Genomic DNA, 16,620 nt, shown 5'->3' with positions numbered 1-16,620 from the left:
TCATGATTGTGTCCCACTTGTTGTTGATTCTTCACAAAAAAATACAGTTTTATATCTTTATGTTTCAAGCCTGAAATGTGGCAAAAGGTCGCAAAGTTCAAGGGGGCCGAATACTTTCGCAAGGCACTGTACTAAACAGCTCACTCACTTTCTCCTACTGTATGGAAATTACTGAATTCAGTTAACTTTTTTACAGTAGGCTATTTTTTGTTGTTGTACATGTTTAACTTTCAGTGAGGAAATGCCCTTTTTTCTTAAACTTCTGTGTGAAATATGTATTATGTATAACAAATGTTACATTATTTTATACTAGAATGAAAACGTGTAATGGGTAAACTCTCACTGTATTGCTAGTATATTTAGAGACCAGATATTTGATACTTGGACATCACTGCAGCTATATTTGAATGGCAGCTTGGTAATACAATTAGTCTTGAAGTAAAAATCTATGAATTTCATGGTCAAGCCAAGTTCCACAGAATGGAAAGAGACACATGCTCACGCCCCCTGTTGGAGAAACTGTACAAAGGAACATCAGGTCATTAAATCAATGTTTTCCGCAAAGTTATACAACTTTAGAATATTCAGTCACTCTTAAACAACAGACACCTTTCTGAACACGTGTTATGTTAATCAAAACTTACTGTTAATAAAGATAGCTAGCATTTTATATTGATACAATGTTGCACTGTACATTTCCCTGCACCCCCAGTAGGCTAGTAGTTCTGTTGCACTTCTTCAGCCATAACACTTATCACGTGCTTGTCTTTGCTCACCTTTTCTCCCAGTGTGGTATAGTGTAAAATACAAGTCACGATAACTTAAAATGATCACCAGGCGTTTGTCTCCATGTAGGTACCATGGTTATACACGAGGAGCCGGACTGACCAGTTCAAAGATTGATATTAGGCTACACTGTTAGAAAATTTCAACACCATCGTGAAAAATAAAATAAGGACTATTATAAGCATGAACAACAATGATTTCAGAATGGAAAAATGTCCTCCCATTAAAAATATCCACTTTCATATTAACAATAACTTAGGCTACTCTCGCAAACAGTTTTGGCCACACCTAGATCCTGTCCTATTTTCATAAAAAAAGAGGGGCCTTTTCTTGTGCATTTGTTGTGTGCCGGTGAGTACCCGGCTGTGTAACTTGATAGGGGGCTTCGAGAGGGAATAAGGGAATGTGGGGCTGCAATGGAGCAGAATGCAATACAGGTAAAACCGACACTCACTATATTGTTAAGAAATAAATCGTAATTTTTCTATGCGCACATATGCCACTTTTACATGTTGACATCAGGAATAAACCGACTATTTTGGTCTTATTTTGATATCAGTTTGCCGGGTTTCAAGTCTGGAATTTTGTTTAGAATGTAGACTTGATTGTCCTCCTATCAAGCTAACAAGTATTTTGCAATTGCAATATAGGTGAATGAGTCAACTTTCCAGTGGAGAAAATCGCTCGCTATGATATTTGAAAGCCCCAAATTTCGCTAACAGGATTTTACGATTTTATTTACCAGCGTTTGCAATGTAATTCAACTTCAATATTTCTATATTTTCTTCCTGTTAATGATTAATTTATTTTGTGTCGTGTCGATTACCTACGTTTTCTACCCCCACATTAAAGAACGTTTTTATCTGACGATTCGACAATATTAAGATTTTGTTTTTCAACTAAATCAATGGTGTAATTTAACCGTTTTTTGAGTAATTCGAAAACAAATATCAGTGACGTGATATTAAAGATTATAACATCGATGCAACTAGGTGGAACAATTTATTTATCGAACAAAATAGCCAACATATGGATAGTAAAAAAAAACGACGTTATGTCTCGGGTGTATTTGGTGTTGCTCAAAATGGAATGAGGATTTTCGTGATGGAAATCGCTGTACTTTTTACTTGAAATTGTGAGGATTATTTTTGATTGTATCATACCAGGCCTACAAAAATGCACAGGATGATTTTGTTTCTGTCGAATTGAAAGACTTCAATAACAATAAACCTACATTGGTTTGATATTTAATATCAGAAATATTAAAGTTTTATCATTAATGATGGTATGTAAGTTATAGGCCTAGCAAGCATAGTTTTCTCTACATTAATATTATATGTCCCTCGGATCCTCCACTGTTCTAAATAAATCCAATAATGTACTTTTGTACCCCTTAGAATGTTGTAATGGTGTGTAAACGATCATTTGTATATTATGATATCCAAGGTCACATAATGTTCTTTTGCAGATAGAGCACATTTAATTTTAGTTCCTCTCTTCCTGGAACAGCAGTGCCAATCTAAAGCCATCACGAGCATTGACGTAATCAAATCAGTTGGTTAGTGTTTCTATTTAAAAATCCACTTTAAAAATTGAAAACTCTGTCTTTTATATTTTGTGGCTTTACTGTAGAATCAAACTTACTTAATTTTCACCACTAGTTGGCCAAGTGATCAACGTGTTTCTGTTCCTGCTACACTAGGTAGGGGACGGGGTTGCCCACAAGAGGGGGTTGGTGAGGACCAGGGTTGCGAATTTGAGACGTTTCCGCATTTAGGCGTCTGGGCTGGGCCCTATAATAGGCCTACAGGGGTGTTAATTTTAGAAGATCCTGAACAAAGATAATGGACCTACCTATTATTGTTTGTTTTTTTAGATTAGGCCTTAAGAGTACATTTTTATACTTTATATAAATTAAACATTTATTACAGCAAGTTTCTTCATAGTTTTGGATGAATCACCAAAAAATGTTTGTTTTTTTGCATAGATAATTTTTATTTTATACCCATCCAAAAGAACTATAGAATATGCATGGAGGCCCATATCTATGAGTTGCCTACTAAGTAGATGAATACTTTGGAATGTGTTTTGGTGCATGGTAATGCTAAAGTGACATGATGCTAGAGTGGCGGGCAGAAGGGCACTGTATTTAGCCATGGTAATTTATGGCCACTTGCAGCGAGGTCACTCACATAGAGACATAGACTGTGCAAACTATACTGAACAAAAATATCAATGCAACTTGTAAATTGTTGGTCCTATATTTCATGAGCTGAAATAAAAGGTCCCAGAAAATTTCCATAAGCACAAAAAGCTTATTTCTCTCAAATGTTTTGCACAAATTTGTTTACATCCCTGTTTGTGAGCATTTCTCCTTTGCCAAGATAATATATCCACCTGACAGATGTGGCATATCAAGAAGCTGATTAAACAGCATGATCATTACACAGGTGCACTTTGTGCTGGGGACAATAAAAGGCCACTGTAAAATGTGCAATTTTGTCACACAACACAATGCCACAGATGTCTCAAGTTTTGAGGGAGTGTGCAATTGGCATGCTGACTGCTGGAATGTCCAACAGAGAATTGAATGTTAATTTCTCTACCATCGGCCACCTCCAATGTCGTTTTAGAGAATTTGGCAGTACTTCCAAATGGCCTCACAACTGCAGACCAAATCTAAACACATCAGCACAGGACCTCCACATCCGGCTTCTAAGCCTGCAGGATTGTCTGAGACCAGCCACCCTGACCGCTGAGAAATACTCCTCAGTTCCATGTCTGTAATAAAGCCCTTTCTTGGGGGAAAAACTCATACTGATTGGCAGGGCCTGGCTCCCTAGTGGGTGGGCCTGTGCCCTCCCCAGCCCACCCATGGCTACATCCCTGTCCAGAAATCCATAGATTAGGGCCTCATTTATTTCATTTGACTGATTTCCTTATATGAACTGTAACTCAGTAAAATTATTGAAATTGTTGCATGTCGCATTTATTTTTGTAAAGTGCATTTGTAAAGTATTCAGACCCCTTGACCTTTTCCACAATTTTTTACTTTACAGCCTTATTCTAAAAGGGATTTTTAAAAATCATTGTCAATATACACACAATACCCCTTAATTGGCAGCGATTACAGTCTCGAGTCTTCTTGGGCATGACGCTGCAAACCTGGCACATTCATTTGGGGATTTCCCATTATTCTTTGCAGATCCTCTCAAGCGCTGTCAGGTTGGATGGGGAGTGTCGCTGCACAGCTATTTTCAGGTCTCCAGAGATGTTTGATCAGGTTCAAGTCCGGACTCTGGCCGGGCCACTCAAGGACATTTAGACTTGTCCCGAAGCCACTCCTGCGTGGTTTTGGCTGTGTGCTTAGGGTCGATGTCCTGTTGGAAGGTGAACCTTCGCCCCAGTCTGTGGTCCTGAGCGCTCTGGAGCAGGTTTTCATCAAGGTACTCTGTGCTTTTCTCCATTCATCTTTCCCTCGATCCTGACTAGTCTCCCAGTCCCTGCAGCTGAAAAACATCCCCACAGAATGATGCTGCCACCACCATGCTTCACAGTAGGGATGGTACCAGATTTCCTCCAGACATGATGCTTGGCATTCAGGCCAAAGAGTTCAGTATTGGCTTCATCAGACCAGAGAATCTTGTTTCTCCTTCAGGTGCCTTTTGGCAAACACCAAGCGGGGTGTCATGTGCCTTTTACTGAGGAGTGGCTTCCATCTGGCCACTCTACCATAAATGCCTGATTGGTTTAGTATTGCGGAGATGGTTGTCCTTCTGGAAAGTTCTCCCCTCTGTCAGAGTGACCATCAGCTTCTTGGTCACCTTCCTGACCAAGGCCATTCTCCCCTGATTGCTCAGTTTGGCCTTGTAGCCATCTCTAGGAAGAGTCTTGGTGGTTCCAGACTTCTTCCATTTAAGAATGATAGAGGCCACTGTGTTCTTGGGGACCTTCAATAGAGTAGAAATGTTGTGGTACCCATCCTCAACTCTGTGCCTCGACACAATCGTGTCTCTGAGCTCTACGGACAATTCCTTCGATTTTGCTCTGACATCCACTGTCAACTGTGGGACCTTTTATATAGACAGGTGTGTACCTTTCCAAATCTTGTCCAATCAATTGAATTTACCACTGGTGGGCTCCAATCAAGTTGTATAAACATCTCAAGGATAATCAATGGAAACCGGATGCACCTGAGCTCAATTTTGAGTCTCATAGCAAAGGATCTGAATACTTATCTAAATAAGCTATTTCTGTTGTTTTTTAAATATACATTTGCAAAAATTTCTGAACCGGTTTTCGCTTTGTCATTATGGGGTATTGTGTGTAGATTAATGACGATTAAAAAATTAAAAAATAATCAATTTGAGGATAAGGCTGTAATGTAACAAAATGTGGATAAAAGGAAGGGGTCTGAATACTTTCCAAATGAGCTGTACATATTAACTAATGTTGATAAATGGGGAGTAATGCAGGTCTTTGCCAAGAACATTGGGTAGAAGCTGAAGGTGTATGTTCATGGCCAAATTAATAATTTGTGTCATGTGAAGGGGTGTCTGTGTAAGGATTTGTGTTTGATAGTCAGATTGTACAAGATTTGTTTTGAAATTTAAATTATGCTTTCCTTGTCTGTTACAGACATTTGTGAGGGGCACTAATTAGTTGTACTAATAAAATTAAGTATGTTATGTTTAAATTGATTTATATAGTAGATGTCAGTTGGGCTGTACAAGACATAGTCACAGGATTATTGCTCCCAGTATAATTGCAGAAAATAAATGGTGACAGTACACATGGTTTTGCTGTTAAAACGAAAGCAGCTATTAATAGAGAAATTAACATAGAGCTCTGGTGGACATTCCTGCAGTCAGCATGCCCCCTGTATATAGCCTCACTATTGTTATTTTACTGCTGTCCTTTAATTATTTGTTACTTTTATTTCTTATTCTTATTTTTTGTAGTTTTTACTGCATTGTTGATTAAGGGCTTGTAAGTAAGCATTTCACAATACCTGTTGTATTCGGCACATGTGACAAATAACATTTTATTTGAATTGCACACTCCCTCAACATGAGACATCTGTTGCATTGTGTTGTGTGACACAAGTGCACATTTAGTGGCCTTTAATTGTCCCCAGCACAAGGTGCACCTGTGTAATGATCATGCTTCTTGATATGCCACCCCTGTCCGGTGGATGGATAATCTTTTTCAAAGCAGAAATGCTCACTAACAGGTGTAAAAAATGTTTGCACAAATTTGAGAGAAATAAGCTTTTTGTGCATATGAAACATTTCAGGGATCTTTTTATTTTAGCTCATGAAACCAACACTTTACATTTTGCGTTCATATTTTTGTTCAGTTTACATTATGGTCCAAGGTTGACTCAAATCACATGCCTAGTCACATTGAACAGACAGGAATGGTTAAATGACTCTAACTGTTCTTTCTTTTTTTTTGAAAATTGCTCTCAGTGGTTAGGTGCTCCCTCCTGCCTGCGTGGATCCTTTGCCTTCTATAAGTCAGTGAGCTGTGAGGCCTTGGCCGGGGCCCCTGCACTGGTCTGGAAACTGGGGGAGTTCTACTATGTCCGCTGTGGCCCCCAAGAACCTGTGTGCATTGCTGAGGTACGACTTCCCATAGCTCCGTTAGTTAGCGCATGATACTTCCGTACCAGGGTGTATTCAGGGTGGTGAAATGTGCAAAACGTTGCAGATGGATACATAATCATTTGTTCTTCACTGATTTCTACCTGATTTTGAGCAGTCTGTAACGTTGCAACCTCCTTAACAAGACCCAGAGTTTTGAGTTTCATTCCTTCTTGTCACGTACTGATTACGTATTAATTGTAAGTCGCTCTGGATAAAATCATCTGCTAAATAACTATGTATTTCTTATTTCAGGTGACTTTACTGTGGGAGGACCTGGCCCAACGCCATCTACTGGCCAGCTCCAGACTCTACTTCCTCCCTGAGGATACTCCCAAGGGCAGGACCAGAGAGCATGGAGAGGTTAGGGGGGGCCACTGAGCTCTATATTATAGACATCATTTGGGGGCAACCAAGGGGTGTGGGTCTGGTGTTTCCTCACAAGGTTTCTTTTTTTTGGTTCTGATTCATTCAAAATATTTATTTTTATAGGAAGAATGAATGTATATCATTTAGGAGTTTTCTATCATTTTCACAACTGCTATTCAAATCTACATTACTGTAAACATTGAATGTGGGTGTCATTTTCTCTGTTCAACGTAGAAGTACTTATAATCACACAAAATTACATTCCTTATCTGTCATTGCTAGACTAGTATGTCATACACAGCATAACTCATGAAAGGACATACTGTATTGTGCAAGATCAAATGTTGCTTGGGTTGATGTAATAATGGATTGTGTGTGCCTGGCATTTAGCCGACTTGTTTAACCACCGATAACTTTAAGCAGGAATCCTTAGATTGTTGTGTCACTTCTCCCCTCATTCAAGTGAAACATTTTGTTATTATCCTCGACAATTCATGTGTTGTTAAATGCATTTTCATATTTTTTTTTTTTTTTTTTAACTTTCAGTTTTAATAATGCATAAGGATGGCAAAGACTAGTTTCATGAGATGTATTTATTTTCCCAGGTGGTTGTTGCTGTGATGTAAATAATGAGTTATGAATCCCAGATTTTCCAAAGTTGTTTCCTATTTCGCTACAGTCCTATGTTAATAACAATGTGTTGGGAGGAGTAGGAGGTCTGATGGCTCCTCATGTACCACATGCTATTGGCACTCTGACTTATATCATGTGAAGTATTTCCTTGATTATTAAAATGTTTGGTGGCCCTTTCTTTTACTGTATGCACCAATTTAAAGAGTGTGTGTTCCTTAGGATGAGGTGTTGGCCGTCTCGAAGAAGATAGTGGTGCGGGTGGAGGATCTGGTGAGATGGACCTGTCCTGAACCTCCAGGATGGAAAGGAGGAAGCCAGAAGTCCAGTGAGACCAACAGTCATCACAAACATACCCCCATCATTACCAATGGACCCCCAGCATCAATCGAAGAGAAGGGTGAGCGTCTGGGGGTCAAGGTGCTCAGTTACCCCCAGTACTGCCGCTTCCGCTCCCTCCAGAGACGCATTCAGGACGGGGTGGTGTTGGGGCTGCAGGATCCCCATCTGCTGGCCCTGGGGGGGATCAGGGTGGCCCAACACAACACCCAGGTCCTCTACTGCAGGGACACCTTCAACCACCCCACCCTGGATAGCAATACCAGTATCTGGACACAACTGGGTGAGTGGCTGGCTGGTGGAACTTGATCTCTCTATGTTGATGAACTGTAAATGTGGCCATTGTGTGGCCATTGCCAAAGTGATTTGATTTTATAAATCTAATTGGGCAATGGAATCTAAAATGTGATGACAAAGACATTTTTATTAATTAATGGCAGATCTAACTGTTATCTTATTGACTGACTAATTTACTGTATGTTGTGGACATAATGTGCTGAAGTAGTGGGATATACAATATTTTTTGGAGGCCCATGCTTCTCTTATTTGGAATTCGGGTGAAATGTGTGTCCCGTTCCCAGGATGCACCTCCCTCAGCTTGAAGGGGCGACCCCTCAAGAGAAGAGGAAGGCCAGAAGGCCAGAAAGCTGTGGAGCCACCAGCCCTCAACCAATCAGAGTCCTGGATAGAAAGAATAACGGTACAATTAGTTTTATTCTATAAAGTTTTGCTATGGCTACATACCAACTTCATCCAGTTACTTTCAGATGTCTTATTATTAACCTCATATTCACTAAAAAATCACTTTATATCCTAGTAGTTACCTTGAGGTTTTTTTGTTATGAAATGCATCACAACACACTATTTATGCCAAGTAGTTACTATTCTTAGAAATAAAAATTCCACATAATTTGTTAATGGACACCAACTGAAATGGGACTGTACAGCATTACCACATGTAGTATGGTGAAAACATTATGCATCCTGTAGGAAAATGTGGTGGGCAGTGTGGAGATGCAACGTGAGGAGGGCTGTCTCCCCCACCCTGAGGAGCAGATGTTCCTGGATCAACTCTACTGCTACATGGAGCGCTGCGGCTCACCCATCAGCAAGGTGCCCAACCTCGGTTTCAAGAAGAGTGAGTCACTCACTGATGACTTCATCAACAACCATTAATATCCATACCAAAGACTTTGAATACAAAGTGTGTTTTCCCTATGGAACTAAATAAAATGTTTCCACCATGTGGTTATGTATTTGAACAAGCTGTTTACCTGTCAGTGATGTAATCCAGACAGTCAAAGTCACAGCTCTTAGGACCTATGGTATGTTTTAACACTCTTACCTGTGTGTGTCCACAGTTGACTTGTTTGTCATGTACTCTATAGTCAAACAGTTGGGGGGCCATGAGAGGGTGAGTAGTGAAAGCCCTTGTTCTTTATCAGCCACATATCTTATACAATAGTGGATAGATCGCAATGTCTGAGCAAATTACTTAGAACCATTTATAAAAAGATGTAATTGTCTAAAAAATGCTTTTAAACTCTTTACCATCTCTCCTGTAGGTGACATCCCAGCGTCTGTGGAAGAAAGTGTATAATGAACTAGGAGGATGCCCGGGCAGCACCAGTGCTGCCACCTGCACCAGGAGGCACTATGAGAGGTAAGGCAGGAACACTGCTGGTGCCAGACTAGTTTACATTGTGCCCCACCTAAAGTATGTATATTCTTCTTGTGACAAAAGGTAACCATGTGTACAACTATTACCCGTGCTTCAGCTGTGAGAAACACTGAGTCAGGGCTGAAACTATTCATACATTTTTTCAAAAGATTGTAGTTCTAGAATGATGCCGTTAATGTACTTGATGGGAATCACCAGCAGTTGAGGCTTCTTGGCCTTGGTGTTTCCTTACAAAACTTGTTTTTCATTCTGAAACTTTTGGCTTTGTGTGTTTCCCTCAGGCTGATTCTTCCTTACGAGGAGCACAGAAATGGAGGTGGTGCAGAACTAAAACTCCCAGCATTCTCTGGGCATACCCGAGTTAGGGCGATGAGTGGGAGGAGACCGCTGGTGAAGGGGAGAGGAGCAGAGGCCAACCAGGAGAAGACTGTAACCCCTACCCCTCCAGTGAGTCTGTCTGCTAATCTCTCACTCTACATACAGTTCATCATTTTTGACTTGCTCAGTACATGTCAGTCATTTGATATTTAATATGCAATTCATCACTCGTTATGTCTTGTTTTGATCTGAATCTAATGTAAATTAATGTATGAGTGTATTCTATGATGTTATAGAGACTAAAATGAGAATTCCTCATGTATGGCATCTCTCTCACTAGACCATTTCTCCAGACGGTGTGGTGGTAGTGAAGAGAGGCCGTGGTAGACCTCCAGGCAAAAAGAACCAGGTCAAACTCCTAGTCTCCAAGGCCAGTCCAGTGGTCCTGTCTCCCCCAGCTAAACCTAGCCTGGACCTCGGGGCCCAGCCCCCTCTCCAGGCCCCCTCTCTCGAGTCCCTGTCTGTGTTCCAGGGGCTAAACCTGGCCAACCTGCCACCAACCCCAGACCTGTCTCCCATCTCTGCCCCCTTCCTCCTGCCCAAAACTCAAAGGGAGGTAAAGATGGAGAACGGGGATTCTCCAGCACCATCACCCACTCTGTCTCCTGCCACTTTCTTGCCTGCTCTCCCCAGGCTCCACACAGGGGGGTCCTTCGAAGGGTTCAGCCCCACTAAAGGCCTCTGTACCCTTGATCTCTTTAGGAGCCGACTGGGCCTCACTAGCTTGGACACCCCTGGTCTAACCCCCCAGAACCCTGCCTCCCACCAGCCCTCCAGCCTTTACCTCCAGGCCAAGACAGGGAACCCAAACACCACCCTTCTCAATGGGAACCAGCCCCACCCACAGTCTCACCATCCGTCCCACCACCAGTGCTGGGGGTGCAGGCTGGATGAGGAAGCCCAGAGGGGGGGTAGCAGCAGCACCAGGGAGGTCCGTAGCAGCAGGCCTCCCCTGCCCCCTCTCCGGGTCCTCCCCCTGGATCTGGACTGCAGCCTGCAGGTGCGCCAGCTGATGCGTACGCCTTTGGGCTCAGCCCAGCTCTACTCTATCACCAAGCGGCTGTCGGAGGTCTTAGCCCAGGACCTGAGTAGCAAGCCACATCTGTCTGTCACCCCTCCCCCAGAGCAGGCCCTGCCCCTCAACCTCAGCAAGTGCTCCACCACCAAAAGATCTGCCTTTGATGAAACTGACTACAGGATGTCTTCAGGGGATCAGGATAATGGTGACTCCACACTCCCCTTAGCTAAAAGTCGTAGAGTGGAGTCGTGTGATGAGGCTGAGGACTTGAGCTCACCCAGCAGGGCCAGAGCTTTCCTCCTGGAGCTGCCGCAGCAGACCACTACCAGCCCAGACACCTCTACTACACCTACCCAGTTTTTCCTCCCCAAGTCTGGGGAGGCCTAGGGAGACACCCCCCTGGAGAACCAGGGCAGGAATTCTGACTCTGAGCCAGCAATCCAGGTGAAGGTGGAAGAGGACCTGAGGGAGAGTAGCTTGGTGGAGCCTGAGGGAGACTGCTCTGTAAGGACAAAGCAGGCGAAAGTGGAAGAGGGAGAAACTGTAAAGATGGATAGGGGAGAAGAGAAGATTGACGAGGTTGAAACCGTTATCATTGAGGATGGTGTACAAACGCAATCAGAGAAAGATGAGATGGAGGGGAGGAAACTAGAGAGGATAGACAAACAGTGTAATACTATAAAGATGGCCGGCGGCATATCAGAGATTATGAAGGGGACTGAGGATTCCTTAGCCCACTCTGCCAGTGACTCTGGGGGCCAGCAGGTGCCAATGGATGATGAGGAGATGGAATGTGATGTTGAGGCATCTATCAAAGGGCTGCCCAGTCCTATCCTACCCCCCAACCCAGGCCCAGCCAAGCTGCCTGAACACCTGCACACAACCTCAACTGCACATAACATACTCATGACCAACACCAACAATCACTACACCACTCTACCTTATGGGAGGATACTCTCAAACACACAATCAAAGATGAATCCTATAAACTCTGTAACGACTCACACACAGACTTTGAAACACTGCCATTGCCTTTAGATGACACCATTATATTGTTCTGTATAGTACTATGCATCATACAACTTTCGTGCTTCCAACTTTATTACACAAAAATTAGAGTGCAGAGGTTTTTACAACAATCCACCAATTTCCTGAAAAGGATTGGATAAAAGATGTGCCTTAAAGCTGTTGTGCTCTGATTTCTAGTCATTCACACAGTACAACAGCCAGGGATGTATTCATTGCCAAATGGGAAGGGACCCATCTGAATTTGTACAATAGAAACTAGTTGTCATTGCAAACCATTTTTCCATTGTGAAATGCTTTGCTACAATGTGCACTAATGAATACACCCCATGAAACAGTGTTTGAGTCCTACATGTACTTCCTGTTTGCAAGTCTTTAACACTGACAGGATTTGCACACCTACTGTACTTGTTCCTTTAAAAAAAAAAATGATGAGGCAGTCATTTATGAATATTTCCTCTGATGCCAATTTTGAGGTATTTTAATGTTTGTCTAGTTTAGAGAAACAATGCTGACACCACTTGATGTTTTTAGTCCTTGGTGCCTTGATCAGAGTTTTTATTTTATTTTTTATTTTACCTTTATTTAACCAGGTAGGCAAGTTGAGAACAGGTTCTCATTTACAATTGCGACCTGGCCTGGCTAGTTTGACCCCAGTAAGTCTGTCAGACAGTTGGTATGTTGTGTATGGATCTGGGGTGTACTCTGATCTGATTTAGAGTAGCAGGGGAATTCTATTGACTACAAGAACCAAAGGCCTTTCATAACTCGTTCAATAGAGAGAGTGCAAGTTTTCGGTTGTGCTTTATAGATTTTTCAAAATTATTTTAAAGATATATCCCTGTTTGATATATCTGGATCAAAAATTGGAGCTATTTGTGGTTCATCCTGTTAGTGTTGAGTGTCTATCCTCATTGCAGCCTGATGTATTTCTTTATGTATAAAACGGGCAGCGTACCTTTGGTGAAAGGGCCACATTGGGTGAGTGGGCAAAATGTTCTAGTTGAGCTACACATCATTTTGGTGTGATAAGTTCCTCATCGAGTTGAATAGGGTTTAGGTATTTAGTTAAATTATTGTTTGTGTAGCTTTTTGATGTTATTTTGATCATTTAGAGTTTAAGATCAAATGTTTACATTCAATAATGCAACTAATAATATTGAGTTGATTTTGTATCTTTAGTGCTTTGCAGATGGTCAGACTGGTACTGTATTAGACTTGGTTCACAGTATACCTACTTCTGGAATGAGAACAAGAGTCTATCGTCATTCAACTATGGTGGACTTAAAGAGAATCTCTGCTACTTTTTTATACTTTTTAGCCAGTAGTTCTGAAAGTAGCACTTATGAGCCAAAAGTAGTCCCGGAAGATTGCGTACTACGTTACATTTGCAGATATGTGCGACTCTTCATTGCTCACACCCACTCTCTCTCTATTAATCTCACTCACTGAGCTGTTGGGCCCACCCTGCAACCTCATTGGAGAACACTGGGCAGGCCTATTGCTAGCTGTCACATTGCTAACGGGCTGGCCCACTAGAGATTTTGTGGCTAATTGAGGTAAAACAGTAATTCTGCTCATAAATTATGCATGTATGAACTACACATTGACACATCCATCCCAAAGCGGGACGATTACAAAATAATTTCTTAGTTGCCAAAGTACCAGAGAATGTCTTTAAACTATTCTTAGAAAAATAAGAAATAGCATATGGAATTGATTTCCAGTTGACTCGGATCTACTGTCTCTTATACCCCCCCCCTTTATTACTTGAACAACTGCTACAGAGTTAATGTCATGTAGTTATATCTCTATTTAAACCTGTGTATCAGTTGAGCTCATCTTGCTCATGGCAGACATCTGTCTCTGGTATTCCTTTCACTGTATGTGAGAGTAAGACCAGTGCACATCTTGACTCCTGTACTCTGACAATTGATAATATGGTCATTTCAACCATTTTTGTTTTAACACTGTATATTTATGTTAAAGATGTATCTGTTAACAGGTGGGGGTTGCAGATTTTTGTATGAGTGTATATGTTTTTTAGGGGTGTTTTTATTTTATTTCAGACACCGATTAAGTCTAATCCTGTACTAAAATCTGTTTCTTGGAGATTTTCCATTGATCTTGTGTTTTAGTCCAGGACTAGGTTTAATCTATCTGGGAACCACCCCTACTGTATGAAAATGTGTCAGTCTCTTTCACGAGGCATGATGTATATAGACCTGCAGTTTCCTAAAATGACTACTAGATGGAGACAACACCAGCACTGTCCTATGACAGGCCTGGCGAGGCATTCTACAGCCCTAAAGGGGAGGAAGGATACTCTACGCTAGCCTACAGAAGAAGTAAGGGCTGAGTTTGCTTCAGAGCTAAACAGATCAGTGCAGATACATTCCATCATTTAACAGCCCAGAGATCTTGAATAGATATGAGCTTCAGTGGGCCATGCACTTGGGCATGTGTCAAAATGCCGACCTTCAGCTATAATTTGACAAAGTGTAATGGTAACTGCTAGGCCTACATGTGTCAGGAATCACAAACCATTTACTGAGACCTTCCAGAAAAATGGATGTGTGTTTGGGGGACAAGCCAATCTTATTAAACATATCAAATGTGCTTTCAGCAGCCTAGTCTTGCTTTATTGTATTGTATTCATCCACCCCTGTGAATTAATTCAATATCCCACAAGCACACCCATACCTTTACATATCAAACACACTGGTTTCTTTTTGATGGAAGCAGCTCCTGTATTCAATGCTTTAGCCAAGCCTGACATTTAGTTAAACAAAAGAGGAAATGAACACATTCCAGAAGCCACCAGAACATTGCTTTGTTGTGCTGGTCGCCGCTCAGTGAAGAGGTAACGGGTTCAGGTCAGGGCAGAGATGTGTTATTGTCTGTTTAGCCATGTCATGGACTGGGGTCACATTTTGTCTTTCTTTCTGTGACCGGGATTGCATGCAGAGAGCCTGGTTGACCTGCATTTTTGGACACGTTTTTGTAGAGTACTGAAATTCCTGTCATTCAGCTGCTATCGGTGGTCTGATTCTGTTTTCCAACTTAAAAAGCTCTCCATGGGTCCAGGCTTCACTGGTCTGGTATGTGGATAGTATTTTTTTTTCTGCACAACAAGAAGTTAACCCTTTGGGAGTCATACATCTTTTTTCTGTAAGTCTGGCCGCCTTGTCTCGGAGTGAGACACTCAAACAGCACGTATTTCCTCAAACACTTGACCATGGTTGTATTGACTAAAGTAAACACTAAATGCTTTATTATGTGCGTTAAGAGGTAGTGTGAGATTTACATGTTAACTCTTGCACCTTGAACCCACTTAAGATCAGAGCCCCTTGCCTCCCTCTAAAAAGAGTGTTTCAAATGAACTCACAAAAAGTTAGCCTTTTATCCTCTCCTTTTGATGATAGTCTTTGTTCATTATGTGGAAAATAAAGCAGAGAAGAATGAATGTCTCACCAAAATGAAGTGTTTAGTTTTTTTCTCCAGGGGGTTGTAACAATGGCCCTTAAGTGCTTATTTGGTGTGTTTTGTTTTTCAGCACATCAACCATCTGTCTGTTCCCCATGGCAGCAGAAAGAGTGTGTGTTCAGGGGGCCTGTGTCTGAGCAAGACTTTAGGACACCACACAATTGTTACTATTGGATACTAACACAGTCAGATGTTAGCCTAACTCAGGGATAGGATACAGCCATGTGTGCATGCCTGCCTATGTGTCAGTTGTAGCAGACCTTTCCAAGGATGTGGTCCTCATCCCTCATAGACAGAGGAGTTGCCTAAAGCATAAACAAATCACATTTTATTTGTCACATGCTTTGTAGTCAACAGGTGTAAACTCTGTGACATGCTTACTTACGGGCCCTTACCAACAATGCAGAAATAAAGAAATACATAACGAGTAAGGATAACTTGGCTATAGACATTGGGTACCAGTACCGAGTCAATGCGCAGGGGTACGAGGTAATTGAGGTAGATATTTACATATAACTACAAATGAAGTGACTAGGCAACAGGATAGGATACACTGTTGCAACTGTTTATGTGATGAGTCAACAAAGTTGTGCAAAAAGGGTCAATGCAGATAATCCAGGTAGCAATTTGACTAACTATACTGAACTAAAATATAAACACAACATGTAAGTGTTGGTCCCATGTTTCATGAGCTGAAATAAAAGATCCCAGAAATGTTCCATTCGCACAAAACGCTTATTTCTCAAAACCATTGTGCACAAATTTGTTTACATCCCTGTTAGTGAGCATTTCTCCTTTGCCAAGATAATCTATCCACCTGACAGGTGTGTCATATGAAGAAGCTGATTAAACAGCATGATCATTACACAAGTGCACCTTGTGATAAGGACATTAAAAGGCCACTAAAATGTGCCGTTTTATCACACAACACAATGCCACAGATGTCTCAAGTTTTGAGGGAGTGTGCAATTGGCATGCTGACTGCAGCAATGTCCACCAGAGCTGTTGCCAGACATTTGAATGTTCATTTCTCTACCATATGTCGTCTCCAACTTGGTTTCTGAGAATTTGGCAGTACGTATTCAGTGTATTTAGCAGTCTTATGGCTTGGGGATAGAAGCTGTTCAGGGTCCTGTTGATTTCAGACTTAAATAAAAAATACAATAAAAAGTAACACAATAAAATAACAATAGCAAGGCTATATACAGGGGGTACCGGTAGATAGAGGTAAAGTGACTGCATAGATAATAAACTGGGTCAAT

General features: G+C 41.5%; 1 protein-coding gene across 1 annotated transcript; it reads left to right on the top strand.

The window, feature by feature from the left end:
- The first annotated feature begins 82 nt into the window (after nucleotides 1-82).
- On the top strand, nucleotides 83-15,355 carry LOC109873236 (AT-rich interactive domain-containing protein 5B-like). The gene is made up of 10 exons (XM_020464857.2): nucleotides 83-1,223; nucleotides 6,258-6,410; nucleotides 6,687-6,794; nucleotides 7,653-8,052; nucleotides 8,351-8,469; nucleotides 8,760-8,907; nucleotides 9,131-9,183; nucleotides 9,335-9,432; nucleotides 9,732-9,897; nucleotides 10,109-15,355. Exons 1-10 carry the CDS (start codon nucleotides 1,203-1,205, stop codon nucleotides 11,231-11,233), a joined length of 2,391 nt encoding a protein of 796 aa, XP_020320446.1. The 5' UTR covers nucleotides 83-1,202; the 3' UTR covers nucleotides 11,234-15,355.
- The last annotated feature ends 1,265 nt before the right edge of the window (nucleotides 15,356-16,620 follow it).

This window comes from Oncorhynchus kisutch, linkage group LG28 (genome assembly GCF_002021735.2).
Source record: "Oncorhynchus kisutch isolate 150728-3 linkage group LG28, Okis_V2, whole genome shotgun sequence".
Lineage (NCBI taxonomy): Eukaryota > Metazoa > Chordata > Actinopteri > Salmoniformes > Salmonidae > Oncorhynchus > Oncorhynchus kisutch.
This window is presented reverse-complemented; position numbering and strand designations above follow the sequence as displayed.